Genomic DNA, 15,179 nt, shown 5'->3' with positions numbered 1-15,179 from the left:
TCTAGTTTTATTAAATTTGAATAGTCACAGTTTTGTCATAGTGTTGCTAGAACAGCAGCACAAAGATAAAAACAGCCGAAACAGCTTTGTTAGAGGAAAGTCTACCTACCACAGCTCCAAACCTGGCTCCTTTCTAGGCTTCCTGCTTTCCTAACCTCAATTCGTTATTCTTTTCAGATGAAAACAAGCTGACCCCTGCTAAGCATCTTCTTATAAAAAGGCTCATGACAAATGCTATCTTTATAGAAGATTCCACAATTGAAATGTGAAATGAGATTTTAGGGGCCCCTGCAGGATCCTGTGTTCTAGCATTGAAAATCTCTTGTGAGAAAAGCATCAAGAGGGACTTCCCTGGTGGTCCAGTGGGTAAGACTCCGTGCTCCCAAGGCAGGGGGCCTGGGTTCAATCCCTGGTCGGGGGTACTAGGTTCCGCATGCCGCAACTAAGTTCCAGTGCAGCCAAATTAAATAAATAAATATTTTTTTTAAAAAAAGAAAAGAAAAACATTAAGACTATTTTCTTCAATTGATTGATCAATTCATTCGTTCATTCTGCATCAACAAATATTCATTGAGCATTTGTTATGTGCAAAGTAATATGAGTGATTCAAGAACGTGGAAAGTATAGTCTGTGAGGAATTTGCAGTCTTGAAGAAGTGTGTAAGGTGTATTCACCAACAGTCTGCCTGTCAGAACTGGATTATTTATCTGACTCTTTCATCATACAGATGAGGGAATTATAGCAGAGAGGTGAAATGACCTGCCCAAACCACACTACAAGACCACTGGCTGTGGAGCAAGCCACTTACCCATCACTCACTGGTAATCTTGGACAAATTACTTAATCCACTGAGCTAAGCCAGACCTCAAAAGGCTGATCTGGGTTGAAAGGCTGGTGAGAAGGGGAACACAGACTTCCTTCAGGACTGCTTTCACTCACGTTTACTGCGTGACCCGGAAGCAGGAATTGTGAAGCGTATGTACAAGATAAGGATGAAAGTGAGCTGATGCAGCTTCTCCATGCCTCCCTAGTTCCTCAGACCCTTGGCCAAAGTTCAGTGGTCAGTGCTGTCCCCAGGGAATGAAGAAACCTGCCAGGTCAAGGACTCCAGAGCCATCGGCCCATGGCCTTTCACGCACAGACTGCCACAGTTAGACACTTCCGTGTTCCATTTTTTATTGCTATTGGGGGCCTAGCATGGGCCAGCCTTGGCTTCTATACCTGCTAAACTTACCTATCAGTTCCCTTACCTATGATATTTAATAGTATATATACTCTGTAGGCTTACTCTAAGCCTTAGGCAAGATGGACTATGTAAAGTGCCTAGCATGGTGCCTGACCCACAGAAGGTGCTTTATAGATGGCTTTCTTAGTTGAGGAGCTGACAGTAGGATTCAATTTTCCTGACTCACCTAATATTCTTTTTAATACACAAAGGGCAACTGCCATTTAGTGGGTATTTGCTTTGTGCCAATAGAATGATACACTGAAGGGAGAGGGAAAACTGTGATTATTTGCAGAAAGCATTGCATGTATAAAAATCCTAAGAAATCTGTTTAAATTTATTAGCCCATGAGTTTATCAAAGTGACCGGGTTTATAATGAATTTACCATAATTAGGGGCTTTCTTTATCCTGGTAACCACCAGCTCAATAACGTAATACAAAGGAAAGAAATTCCATTCAAAAAAAAAAAAAGAGGGGATGGATAAACTTAACAGAATTGTCCATGACAGTTATAAAGAAAATTATAAAGACTTATGAGCTATATGTAAATAAAACTATAAAGGTGTATTAGAATATATAAAACAAGATGAACAAATTGAGATATATACAGTTATCATATAGGAAAATGAATTTCACCAAGTAAATTTACTATTTGTTAAATATTAAAATTCTACACTAACAAACAAACCACAAGTTATGATGCTGATCTAGTTCCCAGGAAACCCTAAAACAAAGTATATTAATTAAATGATGAAAATACAGAAGTGTGGGACATATAGAAATAAATGTAATATATTATATAACTATCATAAAATTAAGGAAAATAATATTTATTTAATAACTGCCTAATTCTATTTAATAATTGCCTAATTAAACTCTAATAATTGCCAGGGTAACTGGTGAACAAACACAAAACAAAACAAAAAGTGATTTAGATCAGCTCTTATACCACATTACCAGAATAAGCCTCTAGTGGATTAAAGAGTAAATATTTGCTTTAATTCTTAGCAAAGCTATGAGAAAAAAAAATCAAATATTAATGAAATCTTTAGAGGCATAGTATCTTTGTAAAGCTCAGGGCAGTAATGAAAATCACAAAGGAAAAAATAAATAGCTCAAAAACATCAAGTAAAAAAATGGTTGTAACATAAACAACTAACAAAATTAAAAGAAGGGAAACATAATTGGGAAACCTTTGTATTGATCATCGTAGAAAAGTAGTGTATATATACTACGTAAAGAACTAACTCAAATTTTCACAAATTTTAAAACCTCAAGAGATAAATGGTCAAAGGATATAAACATACAATTCACTTACGAAGAAATACAATTAAATTATATACATTAATCAGTTCTTGGAAGGATATTTATAATAGCAAAATACTGGAAACAAACAAAAAAATGCCCAATATAATTATACTATATCAATTCAGTAGACTATTATATAGCCCTTAGAATTATAATTATGAAAACTGAAAAACTGTTATTATTTAATGGTGGAAGGGAGCCAAATAATAATTCTACTTATGCACATCAAAAAAAGGCAAAAATGAAAATCACTATTGACAAAGAATAGTGGAATCATGGATGATATGTTTTCTGTAAATAAGATTGGGAAGGAAGCAGGAAACCGCTATACTAGCAGTTGAACAATACTAGTTATTAAACAACAGACTCTAATATTGATTGTATTTTTCAACATACAAATGAAAGCAAAGAGTTAGAAGAAACCAGAAATATTAGTGTCAGCTGGTAAGTTATGAAGTTTCCTAGAGTAAGGATCTTTCACCCTCCAGAACCTTACAGAGAGCACTCACATTTCCCAAAGGCACTAGAGAAGGCAAGCACACACCTTGAGAACTGAGTGTGTGATTTTGCCACACCTTTGTCTGTGGAGCCCTGTTCTGGGCTGTTGGTACCATGTTTGTCTTCTTCCTTCCTGATGCTTTATTTTTACCATAATACTTTCTGTAAAAGTTTGCCTGGATTTAGACAAATGTCTCCTTTTACATGTAAATTTCTTTTCTGTAATTTCTAATATATTTCTATTTACTTTTATGGTCTTTGATCTTCTCTTTCACCGCCTCCCATGTATGAGGCATAATTTAGATTAGGAGTTAATAACTCAGAATAACAGACATGGATTTGAATCCTGACTCGTTATGTGACTTTGGGCAAATTATTTATTTGTAGGCCTTGGATACTTTTATCTATAAGATGGAAATAATACTACTTCATAGGGTAATTATGAGGTTTAAACTAAAGGAGATAATTCATGTAATGTACTTGGTGTGGTATCTACTTGTAACACTGTAAACTCCAAGGTAATGACATAAATATGGTACTTGAAACGCTATTCAAAATTTTAACTATTAAGAAAAAAAATTAAAACTCACAACCTTAAAATGGTTCTATTTCTTTCTGTACATTTGATAGATCAAATTTCCTTATAAGAGAGTCATGGCTTAATTGAAAAAAAGGAATTTCCCTTATTCTTCTGTCCTGTGTTTGCCTGCTTAAAGATGCCTTGAATCCTTTATGGACTGGAGTCATATATAAATAAATAGATATACCAAGTTTCCTTAATCACAGCACCTAACAAATTTTTTATTTACTAAAACTGGAGAGGAGACAAAGAGAAAAATGCATTTATTCAATCCTGGCTTTATGAGTTTAATAGCCTAACCTCCTCATTTCACTACTGAAGGCTGTGGAATGATCAAAATCAAACTACAGAACTGTTTGATATAGTTCATATTTAAACTTTTGAAATGAAAATGAATCTCAGTTGAAAAGTTCAGGTAGGGAGGAAGGAGCATTTTAAAGGAATTAAAATGTGGTGGCTCAGGTTCAAAGGAACTATGGTTGGCAGAAAATCAAGGCTTTCCATGTTGTGTCTTAGGCAGTGTCAGTGACTGGAGTGTAGGTTTTCTGTATATGTGTTTTTTAACACTCCTTGAAATCGATAAGTGTAAAACGAGCATTACTTGGACTTTATTTGAATTTATTTGAATTTCAACAGTTACCAACAGATGTGCTTAGAATGAATAGGCCCCGATTCCCCAATAGCACAGTAATTCAAATCTATTTTAGACTCTGAAATGGGAGCTGTCTCCAGGAAGACAGCTCTGAACCTTTTTTCCAGCTGCAGAAATAACTCCTCTTGTTGCCCCTCTGACCTACACCAAGGGAAGCCGCTTGAAAAGATGTTCTTTTGCCAACAATCGTTTTACCATTGTAATCCACAAATGGAAAAATAAACTGACGGCTCCTCTTCAGAAAACCTATTCTCATATCCCCCAGAACCAGGCAGATAAGTAAAGAAAACCAGAGTTCTTTTAATTCCTTTCTCATTTTCCAAAATGATAGATATTTTTTGTTACCTTAGAAAATGGGCCTTATTGACTAACAAGTCACTGTTAATCTTCTGCAAAATAAGTTAATTCATCCAAAGTTCTAGGACTCCCCCAACCCCAAATTCCTTGGAATTTTGCTCCATTGGTTAATTCCCACTTGCCTAAACCAGTGCGCTCTCCCTCCCAATGGTTCCCACCCTCACTTTAAGATGAACAAGCCCCTCTCACTGGCAAGTAAAAACCTCTACCCTGGATTCTCTTCTATCTGTTCCCCTATCTTATTTCTTCCCTTTGCACCCAAGCTTCCAGAGATGACAAATCCCTGTTGATTCAAATGGAAACTCTGACTTTGCTCTCAGACATAATAATGACTTTATTGGGTGCCTCTCTGTGCCAGACACTCTTATAGGCCTTAACATTTTTTTTCTTGATTAAAAATACATGAATAATTCATGCTCATTATAACAAATCAAACAATACAGAAACAGATAAAGACAGCAATACAGAAGCAGATAAAGAACATCTCCCCTGCCCAAGCTCCACATCTTATTTAATTGTTGCAACCACCATGAGAAATAAGAATTATAGACCATATTTTATAGACGAGAGAATTGAGGCTGAGAAAGGCTCAGAGTGTACCCTGCAGTGTTTAACAGGAAGAGCTTCGGAGTCTGATTATCTGGGTTCATTTCTTGACTTTGCGATTTTCTATGTGTCCATGAGCAAATTACTTATTATTTCTGTGCCTCAGTTTTCCTACGTGCTAGTTCATAGGGTGCAGTGAGGGTATAATGTGCTAAAACATAAAAATATTCCTGTTTCTAAAGAAAAAAAGATCGAAAAGAGAAATTATTTTAAAATGACAGCTAAGAAGAAAATACTAAGAATTAGCGCAAAACTCTGTTCACCATTCTGCTACTAATGTAGAGCCTGAGTTTTTAAAGCTGCTGGAAATTTCTGACCCCAAACTATGCTCATACTGCAATGATGACACCATCAATGAACTTTGTTTTTTAAGATCACACTATTTTTTAAAAGATCCAACAATATTATTTCGATTTTTCATGATTAACTGAATTTTATTCATTTGCTACAGTATCAATTTCATTATTTTTAAAAATTAATTTTATCTCAATTAGGGTAGAATGATTACGTATGTTTAACATTTAGATATTACAAACATTTTACTTAGTGTTTTGACCTGTATTTTGAATTTTTGTGATGGCTCTGTGTATCCCTGGCTGATTTGGTCACCCCTGTCACCTGGCTCTACCCCCCACCCTACACAGACCTCAGCCTCTTAACAGTTTTATTAGGCACAATAATGTATATTTGCTCTCTATGAGTGCTGTAGTGGTAGAAAATGATTAAATCATAATTATTAACTTTCCCAGAGTAACTCATTACCCACACCCTGGTAACTCAAATATTTTCTCCCTACTTCTATATTTATATACTATTTCTAAGAGGCAATAGAGATGACTGCAGCTATAAAGCTGCTTGGTTAATCACTCAAAGCTTCTTTTTTACCATTTTCCTTTGCAAACATAGCTTAATGGTCTATGGGAAACAGAGGAAATTAACAAAGTGTACATCTCCTTCTCTTGTCTACCAACATTCTTTTGAGTCTTAAGTACGGAGGCCCTCAGCTTTCTAAACTGGGTGGCCTAGCTCAAAGAACAATATTTCTGTATGCTAAGTCACCAAACAAACACACTTGTTTAAAGAATTTAGGCCAAGAATGAGAGATTCCTTTCAAAACAAGTAAGAACTGAATGATATTTGAGGAGTCAAAGAAAAATAAAACTATACAATTCACAGGCTCTCTTCATTCATCTTATATTAAGTTTAGCTTTTAAAACATCGTGCTGTTTCTGTTTCCCAGAGAATTTAAACGTTCACAATTCTGTGATGTGCAGATTTGTGGCTAAACTGTACTCTTCCCCCAAAGCCATCTTCTTTCTTTACTCATATTTCTTCTTTTCTTTCCTTTTTCTTTCTCTTTCTCTCCCTCCCCCTTCCCTCTTTCTGCCTCTGGTTGACTAGATATTTCTGAGATTTTGTATTAGCTCTCCTTACTCCCCTTAAAACACTTTTATAGCCAGAATGTTTCAAGCCCAAAGTTAAAATCGTATTTTGTTCTTCTCAGTAGTTTCTAGTCCATACTCTAGGGCACAAGCAGAATGAAAGACCCCAAAAGAGAATAACATTTCGCACTGAACTCAAAAAGTGTTATCTACTACTCTCCAATTTTCAAAAACATATACATTCCTTGTTTTTGATCAGCTAACATATGTGTGACTTTCTTCTGCACACTTTAAGAAAAAAATAATACAGGCTCTGTGACATTAAGTAATATCAAATTCTAAACTTGTGTGCCTTTTGACTAACTAATTTAGCCAAAGGAGGTGGTGTTATATAATTAACTTTGGCCCTAAAATACAGACCCAGCTTTAAATCTCCTGGCATCAGTTTAAATCACCTAATACCCTGCATTCTTGCTATTCTCATGTCATTTCTCCCTCATTTCTCAAGGATTTTAGCTCCTGGCTTATTCTCACTTCTTTCTCATCTTATCTTTCAGTGATTTCAATATACACACAGGTGATCCTTCCCACCCAGACCTCCTGGTACACTAACCTCCTCCCCTGCAATGACCTCGTCCTCAATATGCCTCATTGGAGCCCAAGTTGGATGGAGGAGTAGGGTTCTAACCAATTCCCTGCAGTCCACTCTCAGACCACTATCTCTCATCCTTCTAGCTCACTCTGGTACTTAAACCCAGGGACCCTTCAATTCCCTGGGTCTTCCAATCCACTGATCAGGCCACCTTTTCACTGTCCCCCATCCCTATACGTCCTTTACTCCTCTAGCTTAGATTCTAAGATCAAGATTATAATCATTCTCTTGCCCTTCTTGCTTCAGCTCTGACTAAATCCAACTCTGCTTACTCATGCTGCACCTGTAAATGAATGTGGCTGAAGAGAAATTCACAACCATGCCGATGTGCCTCACTTCAAATTCATGATCTTAATGCTGTGTGACAATCATACCATATGTCGTAATCCAGTCACTCTTTGATTCTCTAGAAAACTATTTCCTACCCCTCTCTCCCCAGACTCTCACTGCCTCATTCTCTCTCTCTTTCTCACTTGAGTTGAATCTTGCTTTCTCCTTTACCGAGAACACTGAAGCAAAGAGAAGAGAATTTCATAGACTCCATCATCACTTCTACCCACCAACCAGCAACTACACCCTCATACTTTGCCTTCTGGTTCCCATAGGTGAACTTGTCATGCTCCTATTAAAGGCTGACTCCTTCCCCCCTACATAGGCACTAGATTCCATCTGCTTTCACCTATTCAAGGACATCCCTCCAATGATTCTCCTTTCTCTCTCCTACATTATTAATTTTTGCCCCCTGCTGAATCATTTGCAACAACATGCACATATACTTCTTTTTCTCCCATTTTAAAGACGTTTTCTTTGACCCACTCTCCCCACCAGCCACCATCCCATTTCTTTGGAGCAAAATGGCAAGAGTCGTATATACTTGCTATTTTCACTTTCTCCCTTATGGATTTTCTCTTAAAACCCATTACAGTCAAGCTGTCACCCTACCACTCCTCTAAAAGTGGTCTTGTCAAGTGATGACTCCACTTATTTCCCTTTTTGGCAAATTCCTCAACAGAATTATCAATATTCACTGTCTCCAATTTCCTTCCTCCCATTCCCTTTAAAACCTATTCTGACCTCCATCACTTATGTTGTAAAATCCATTGGTCAACTCTCGTTTTACCTGGCCTATCAGCACCACGTCACACAGTTGAACACTTTCCTTTATACATTTGGCTTTCAGCGTACTGCACATTTTCAGATTCCCTCCTACTTCACTGGTCTCTCCTTAGTCTCTTACTGGTTCTTCCTCTTCTCCCTGACCTTGTAATTTTGGAGGCCTCAGGGCTTGATCTAGCTGCTCACATCCTTGGTGATTTCAGCAAGCTCTAACTACAGCTTTAAATATCATGTATGCTGATTATTTCCAAATATGTATCCCCATCCCAGACCTCTCCTGTGCTCCAAACTCCTAATACCCACTAGGTATCTCAACTCTGTTGTCCAACAGTCATCTCAAACTTAACATGTCCAAAAGCAAACTTCTGATTTTTCCTGCAAAGGTCTGCTCTCTCATAACCTTCCCTATCTCTGCTTCTGGCAACTCCATCCTATCAGCTGCTCAGGTCAAAATCCACAGAGTCATCCTTGACTTCTTTCCTTCTCTTATACCCCGCATCCAATTCACCATGAAATCATGCTGGCTCTACCATCATACTGTAACCACTATTCACCTCCACTGCTACCACCTAGTCTAAGAAATATCATCTTTCACCTGTATTACTTTGATAGACTCCTAAAAGATCTCCCTACATCTACCACTGGCCCCACACAGTCTATTCTTCACCCAGGAGCCAGAGTGATCCATGCAAAACATGGATCACATTTTGAGTCCTCTGTTCAAAATCCTGTAGTGGTTTCCCATTTCACTACGAATAAAAGCCAAACTTCTTACAATATCATGTAAGATATTGGCCTCTCTCACTCACCTTGTTCCAGTCACACTGATCTCCTTTTTATTCCTTGAACACCCTAAGCATGCTCCTGTCCTAGGGCCTCTGCTTAGCTCTTCTCTCTTCCTAGAATGCTCTTCTTCAGAATATCCACTTAGCTAAATCCCTCATCTTATTTGAATCTTTGCCAAAATTTTATCTTTTCAATGAAGTTTCCTCTGCTTACCCTATTTAAAACTACAATCTGCTCCCCACTCCCTACCCCCAGGACTCTCAATCCCCTTACTCACCTCTACCTATTGTTTTATCCATAGCACTTATCACTTTCTAATATGTTTCGTTTACTTTTTATCATTATTATTTATTGTCTTTCTCCTCTGCTAGAAACTCCAAGAGGGAAGAGATCTTTGTTCTGTTTAACAATGTATCCTAAGGGCCTAGAACAGTAGTAGGCATGCTACAGGCACACAGTAAATATTTGTTGAATGTTTAATAAAGAAAAGAAATAGATTATATGTTCCTTGAAGGTTAGGTAGTATCTGTCTCAAAATCATTTAGCCTCATGCTAACTTTGTAGAAAGATTCTTTTTAAATTCTTGATTCTATTTATTATTTCTATGTCTATTTAGGCCTTTCACTGCATTTCAGTGTTGATGAGTTATACATTTCCATGAATTCATATATTTCATCCAAGTTTGAAAATGTACCAGCATTGGGACTGACATATACACACTACTATATATAAAATAGTAGATAACTAATAAGAACCTGCTGTATAGCACAGGGAACTGTACTCAATACTCTGTAATGGCCTATATGGCAAAATAATCTAAAAAGTGGATATATATATATATATATATATATATATATATATATATATATATATATATATATAACTGATTCACTTTGCTGTACACCTGAAACTAACACAACATTGTAAATCAACTATACTCCAATAAAAATTTTTTAAAAAAAGAAAAGAAAATGTACTGGCACAAGTCTGTCCAACATGTTCTCTTATATTTCCTTAAATCACTACTGTGACTGTATTTTTCCTTCCAAATATTGTTTATTCTCTCTCCTTTTATTATTAATCTTTGCTTGATACTCTCTATTGTCTTTCATTAATTTCTCCTCTTCTATTCATCATTACCTCTTCTCTACTTTCTTTGGCTTAACTCTACTGGTCTTGTACACACTACTCAAGTTACAGTCTGTGATGAGTAAGCGATACAGTGCTCACCAATATTTCCAGTTTCCTTCACCTTCCAATCTCAGGGGAGGATTATATTTCCCTGACCCCTTGAAGCTAGGCAAGGCCATCTGACTAGCTCCGGCCAGTGACATACGTCATTTTTAATGGAAACATCTAAAAACCTATGCATGGGGAAAGGATGGTCTCTTCAATAAATACTGCTTGGTCAATCAGATAATCATATGGGAGGATAAATGAATCTTGACTCCCCTCACACCATTCACAAAAAGCAACTCCAAATGGATTGCAGATATAAATGTGAACAATGTTAGAAAGGCAAGATTTCTTAAACAGGACACAAAAAGCACTAATCTAAAGGGGAAAATGATAAATTGGAATATATGAAGATTCAAAACTTTTGTTCACTAAAAGGCATCATTAAGATAGTGAAAAAGCAACTCACGGAGGGAGAGGATATTTGCAATACACAGATCTGAAAAAGGACTCGTGTCTAGCACGTATAATGCATTCCTACAAATCAACATGAAAAATATAGAACACGCAATGGGGAGAAGACTCGGATACTTCACAAAAAGAGAATATCCAAATGGCAAAATCAAAACCACATGAAAAGCTTCCCAATTTCTTAGATGCTGGGTAAATGCAAATTAAAACCACCGTGTAACACCATCACACATACACCAGAATAATCCGAATAAAAAGGATGGCAGAAGCCACAAGAATAGACTCTATGAGACCGAGAGCAGGTGCCTAGAGACTGAGAGGTGAGTATCCGGAAATTGAAGGGTGGGCTGCGCAATAGGCTGGTTTGCATGAGTAAGTCTTTGATTAGGAAAACAGATGCCAACAAACAGCTGGTCAGGCTGCTACCAACATAAGCGACCCTAATGGGGCCCAGGGGATCCCTCTCCCCCAAACCCGCAACCTCACTACTCCCGACCATGTCCTGGGCGACCTGGACCCACAGCAGTGCCAGAAGCTTTTAGAAGAAAGCAAGATGATGCAGGTGATGGTGGAGACGAGTGAGGGCAGCTTGGAGATCAAAGCACTCCCACCGCCCCAGCTTCCGGTGGAGGGGGGCGCACCCCCAGGGCCCCACGGGCTGCGGGCCTACTCCCCAGATCCCAGTCGCTGGGGGTCGCGACCGAAGCAGGGCGGGAGGAGGTCGTGCCACCCGGGGAGGGTGTGAAAGCAGCCTCTGCCTCTGCGGCAGCAGACAGCAGCCTGAAAAATGGCTTTCAGCGTGAAACTGGTGGGGAGAAGGCCCTAGAAACCTGTGGCACAGAGCGGTCGGAGTCTGAGCTGATGATGACTGGGGCAAAGGCCGCGGAAGCGAGGACTGAAAGGGGCACCATCTTCTCAGAAGCAGTGGACGAGGAGGAGAGGGTTGAAGTGGAGGAAAAGCTAGTGGCTGAGGAAATGGAAGTGGTGGAGAAGCACAGAGGGGTAAATGAGGTGAAGGATGAGGCAAGGCCCCGGCCCAGAGTGAGGGTCTCCACCTGAATCCCCTGGAAGCCATCCAGCTGGAACTGCACACCCTCAGGCTGACCGGGCCTTCCTCCAGTTCGGGCGCAATTTTGGGCGCATGTGTCAACACTACCTACAGTGGAGGTACATCCTGGGCTTCTGAGTCACTACCGTTCGGAACCACCCACAGCTATCTGCCCTGATTAGAGGCAGAGGTGCAGAGATGTTCAGGTACGTAGCGAATTATAAGGTGAAGGAACTCAGACATCCTAGGATGGGGTGCAAGTTCAAGTTCTTCTTTCGAAGAAACCCATAATTCTTCTTTCGAAGAAACAACTGGATTGTGAAGGAATACGAGGTCAGATCCTCGGGGCACGTGGTGTTTCTTTCCACTCCGATCATACGGCACCCGGACCATGAACCCCAGGCCTTTCTTCCTAGGAACCAAGACCTCATGTGCAGCTTCTTTGCCTGGTTTTCAGACCACAGCCTTCCAGAGGCTGACAGGATTGCTGAGATTATCAAAGAGGACCTCTGGCCAAATCCACTGCAGTACTACTTATGGGATGAAGGAGCCCATAGGGCTAGACTTCTCCAGACAAGGGAGCCAGTGGAGATACCCAGGCCCGTTGGGTTCCAATCTGGTTAACCTTTGCCCTTGGAAATACTCCCACACAGGTCCCCTACCACGTCCTGCCAGACCTAGGCCTTAGCAACAGCAAGGGTATGCCTTTGACTGATTTTGTGCTCACCTTTCTGCACCTTCCCTCCACTGGACATTCAGCTCTCTCAGCTTTCCAGATTGAGACCTTCGTGGCTATGCTGCACCACGTCCCCGTGGCATGCTGTTGTGCATTAATATCACATGCTGCATGGTGGTAGTTCACACTCTTCTAAGCCAAATAAATGATGCTACAGATGGCACTGCCTTTGTCTGCACTGCTTGGACCCTGTTTGCTCCCAAGGCTTCTGGTCTAGTTACTACCATCTGGATTTCCAGCTTTTTTTTTTTTTTTTTTTTTTTTTTTTTGCGGTACGCGGGCCCCTCACTGTTGTGGCCTCTCCCGTTGTGGAGCACAGGCTCCGGATGCGCAGGCCCAGTGGCCATGGCTCACGGGCCCAGCCGCTCCGCGGCATGTGGGATCTTCCCGGACCGGGGCATGAACCCGTGTCCCCTGCATCGGCAGGTGGACTCTCAACCACTGCGCTACCAGGGAAGCCCTCCAGCTGTTTTTAAGAGCCTGTTTTACTCATTCTGCTCTGCACGTGGCCTGTGGACAATTGCTGGGCATTAATAAAATCAAGAGAGAGAAGAAGGGGGCTGCTTGGTCTCTGGTTTATGCAACTCCGTTGCTCTTCCTGCTTCTCTGATCACCTAATGCTGCCTGCTACTGGCTACACCCACCCCCTTAGGCTGCCACCTGCTGGATGAACATTCTGTAGACCATTGTCAGCTCCACTTTCTGGTTTTTGGTCAACAAGGATCTTCAGAACTGGTGGTAGACCCAGGCTTCCTGCCATCATATAAAAGACCTTTCTATTTCTCCCCTAAAAGACCTCAATTCCTCACCATCACTCAGGAACCATACTGACTGTCAGGCAAGTGGTTGAGGTGACGAGTTAGACCCTATTTGCATGGCAAGGATAATGATGGTGTCCTTGCTAAGTACCAGGCTTTCTCAGCCTCAACCAGTGAAGCCATACAAAAGTTAGGTACTTTTGGGGCTTCCCGGGTGGCGCAGTGGTTGAGAGTCCGTCTGCCGATGCAGGGGACACGGGTTCGTGCCCCGGTCCGGGAAGATCCCACATGCCGCGGAGCAGCTGGGCCCGTGAGCCATGGCCGCTGAGCCTGCGCGTCTGGAGGCTGTGCTCCGCAACGGGAGAGGCCACAACAGTGAGAGGCCCGCGTACAGCAAAAAAAAAAAAAAAAAAGGTACTTTTGTCTCCCTTCCTCGTCCTGAATATGAAGAAGTGCCAGCAGTGCCAGGGTAGGTGTACAGTTTCTCTTCTATTTCTCATATCACTTCTATCTCTTTTTAAAAAGTGGTAGCTCAGAAGCATCTGCAGAAGCAGGCTTTTCGGTTTAACTTGGCTGTTTATCATTTCCAGAGGCAGAGAGATGGTCCTGTCAAGGAGACTACCAGAGCTCTCAGTCCCTCTCTGCCTTCTTCCCAGCCCTCACCCATCTATAGCAATGCCTAGTTGGTTTAAAGAAAGACATACATGGAATGAATGGATGGAAGAACTAAAGAGATTGTGATGGATGCCCGCCCTGAGAAGGAAAACTGAACAGACGGCCAGAGGCAGAAATGAGCCAGGGGAAATATGGGCCTAGAATAAACACAGGATTGACAGAGCCTGCAAGGAAGGGATACCTTCTCTTGTTAGTGGTGATAGGAGGAGAAGTACTCTTCTCAGGATTGGGATGGGAGAATTGAAGGTGGTTGAAGCGCTATGTTGCCGAAAGATGATTTTTTTTAAAGAAATACAAACAATGCAACTTCGTGTGTTTTATGTAGAAAATTAATACCATGCCCTTAATTTCACTAGTATTTAGTAAAACCTTATTACTTTCTCTGTTTCTGTTTACTGGGAAGATGTGGTTGTATAGATTTTCTTTTGCTTTCAGTTGGGAACATTTGGGAGAATGTTAATTTCTTTCTGGTACAATATGGAGACTTTTGTGAATATTCACACAGTTTTCAACTCGTTTCTGTTAAAACTGTATCTTTAGAAGTATAATTTGAATAACTTGGTCTTATCAGACTCTGAGGACTTTGGAAACTGTTGTCTTTATGGAAAAATAACCTACAAAAAAATTGTGGCTCTGATTGTCTTGACAATTCACCCTGGTAACAACTTAATAATTGATGTATCTCTTTTCCTAAATGGCAAAAATACTTGTGAGATTGCTCTGTAAAATTGGAAGTGTACCATTGGCATATTTATCTTTCCTTATGTGCACCTTGGTAAAATAAACGCACGTAAACAAAACTAAACTAAAAGGATGAAAAATAACAAGGGTGGAGAAATACACAGAGAAACAAGAATGCTCATACACTTCTAGTGGAAGAGTAGCTTAGTACAGATACTTTAGAAAATTGTTTGGCAGTATCTATGCACACCCTCTGATCCAGTTCTGGGAATATACCCAACAGAAATACATGCACTGCATATATTCACAAAGACATGCATAAAAGTGTTTATAACAGCCCAATTCTAAGAGCAGGAACTGCACCAGCATCTATCAACAGTAGAAAAAGTAAGTTTTGAAATACACAACGGAATACTATGAGAAATAAAAAACTATGCCTACGTGCAATTGTGAATGAATCTCACAAACATG

The 15,179-nt window shown here is 40.0% G+C and overlaps 2 protein-coding genes across 3 annotated transcripts in view; one reads left to right on the top strand and one right to left on the bottom strand.

Moving 5' to 3' along the window:
- Positions 1-15,179, bottom strand: part of ACYP2 (acylphosphatase 2) — a 175,327-nt gene that overhangs the window by 25,461 nt on the left and 134,687 nt on the right. The window lies entirely within an intron of this gene.
- TSPYL6 (TSPY like 6) lies at positions 11,675-12,482 on the top strand (the record flags this gene model as incomplete). Its single annotated transcript, XM_082672150.1, is given in 5 exon segments — positions 11,675-11,812; positions 11,851-11,902; positions 11,905-11,993; positions 11,997-12,146; positions 12,150-12,482. Coding segments are annotated over 5 exon segments (762 nt in total).

Source organism: Grampus griseus, assembly GCF_964374135.1.
Source record: "Grampus griseus genome assembly, chromosome: 15".
In the NCBI taxonomy this organism is placed as follows: Eukaryota; Metazoa; Chordata; class Mammalia; order Artiodactyla; family Delphinidae; genus Grampus; species Grampus griseus.
This window is presented reverse-complemented; position numbering and strand designations above follow the sequence as displayed.